This window comes from Sarcophilus harrisii, chromosome 4 (assembly GCF_902635505.1).
Source record: "Sarcophilus harrisii chromosome 4, mSarHar1.11, whole genome shotgun sequence".
In the NCBI taxonomy this organism is placed as follows: Eukaryota; Metazoa; Chordata; class Mammalia; order Dasyuromorphia; family Dasyuridae; genus Sarcophilus; species Sarcophilus harrisii.
This window is the reverse complement of record NC_045429.1, coordinates 287203070-287204652: the sequence shown is the minus strand read 5'-3', so window position 1 is coordinate 287204652 and position 1583 is coordinate 287203070. Positions and strand designations below refer to the sequence as shown.

Here is a 1583-nt window from a genome sequence, read left to right as displayed (position 1 = left end):
TTATTAGTTGCAAAATGAAAGTTTATTGTTGGATAGAAACCAGTTTACCAAGAGACTGACTTCTATAGTGGCAGATCTATGGGAAATGGAGTTTTGCACTGAGAATGCAGTTCTCAGTGGACAGAAGGTCCTGGTAGCTAAGGGAATTGCCAAGGTCCATCTGCAAAAAACCTTTGTTGAAGGCAGCTGTTATATTAGGTCGCAGTGGGGGCTGGGACAGCTCAGATGTCCTATTGGAATTAACAACACTTCAAAGGGATGCTTTTTGACCAGGATCCCTACTAACACAAAAATCCTAGGGGAAAAAATACCTTAGTTAACCTCATAGTCTATGAGAGGTTTGTCTGGTAAACACCTTCCTCAGGGCCCTCTTCATCTCATTGTTCCTTAAGCAGTAGATGAAGGGGTTTAGCATGGGAGTTACTACCATATACATTACTGATGCCACTGAATCTTTTTCTGCAGAATGAGATGATGATGGATTCAAGTAGACCCCAGTGATAGTTCCATAGAACAAAATAACCACAGTGAGGTGAGAGCCACAAGTGGAGAAGGCCTTCTGCTTGCCCCGGGCAGATGGAACCTTAAGGACAGCTAACACAATGTGAGTGTAAGAGATAAGAATACAAAGGAAGGGAATGAGAACAATCAGCCCACCTACAAGCAAGATCATTAACTGGTTAAGGCTTGTGTCAGAGCAGGAGAGCTGAAGGAGAGGAACAAGATCACAGAAGAAGTATGGAATAACATTCTTGGCACAAAAGTCTAACCGGGCCATGAGGAGAGTGTGCAGCAGGGAGTGTAAGTTAGCAATGAGCCAGGAGCCAGCCAGCATCAGACCACAGAGCTGTAAGCTCATCATAGTAGTATACTGAAGGGGGTAGCAGATGGCCACATAACGGTCATATGCCATTGTGGTCAAGAGAAAATTATCCATATTTGCCAACAAGATGCAGAAATAGATTTGGGTTAGGCAGCCCTTACGGGATATAGACAGAATCTGCATGTGGATGTTAAACAACATCTTAGGGACTGTGGCAGAAGTAAAACAGAAATCTACTAGGGACAGGTTGCTGAGGAAGAAATACATAGGGGTATGGAGGTGTGAATCTAAACAGATAGCCAGGATGATGAGTAGATTCCCGGCTGCTCCAATCAGATACATGGTCAGGAACAATGCGAAGATGAGCTCTTGCTTCTCTGAATGGCTAGAGAGGCCTAATAGGATGAATTCAGAGACAGTGCTATAGTTTCCATTCTCCATAGTTTTGAAAGACCTGTTTGTGAGAAAAGTCAACTCATGAATTATGGAGCAGAGGGCTTCTAAGTTTCCTTTCCTCTGCAGCCCGTTCTTCTACAACACATAACTCTCACAAAAGCTGCATGGCCCTCATAACTCATTGAGACCTCACCCCTTACCAACGCCAGAGAATTCACAGCTTTTAGAAGACTTTATGTCATGCTCTTAGATACAAAAAGACCATCAAATCAAAGGGCTTTATGCTAGAATTTTCTCCTAAAGCTTCTTGATTTTGAAAGTCCTAGAAAAAACCTTATTTCCACCCATATTAGGAGAGGTTCTT

General features: G+C 43.0%; 1 protein-coding gene across 1 annotated transcript; it reads right to left on the bottom strand.

Moving 5' to 3' along the window:
• Positions 1-322: 322 nt before the first annotated feature.
• LOC100928643 (olfactory receptor 1F12-like) lies at positions 323-1264 on the bottom strand. Its single transcript, XM_023502811.1, has one exon. The coding sequence runs from the start codon at positions 1262-1264 to the stop codon at positions 323-325; it is 942 nt and encodes a 313-aa protein (XP_023358579.1).
• Between the last annotated feature and the right edge of the window lie 319 nt (positions 1265-1583).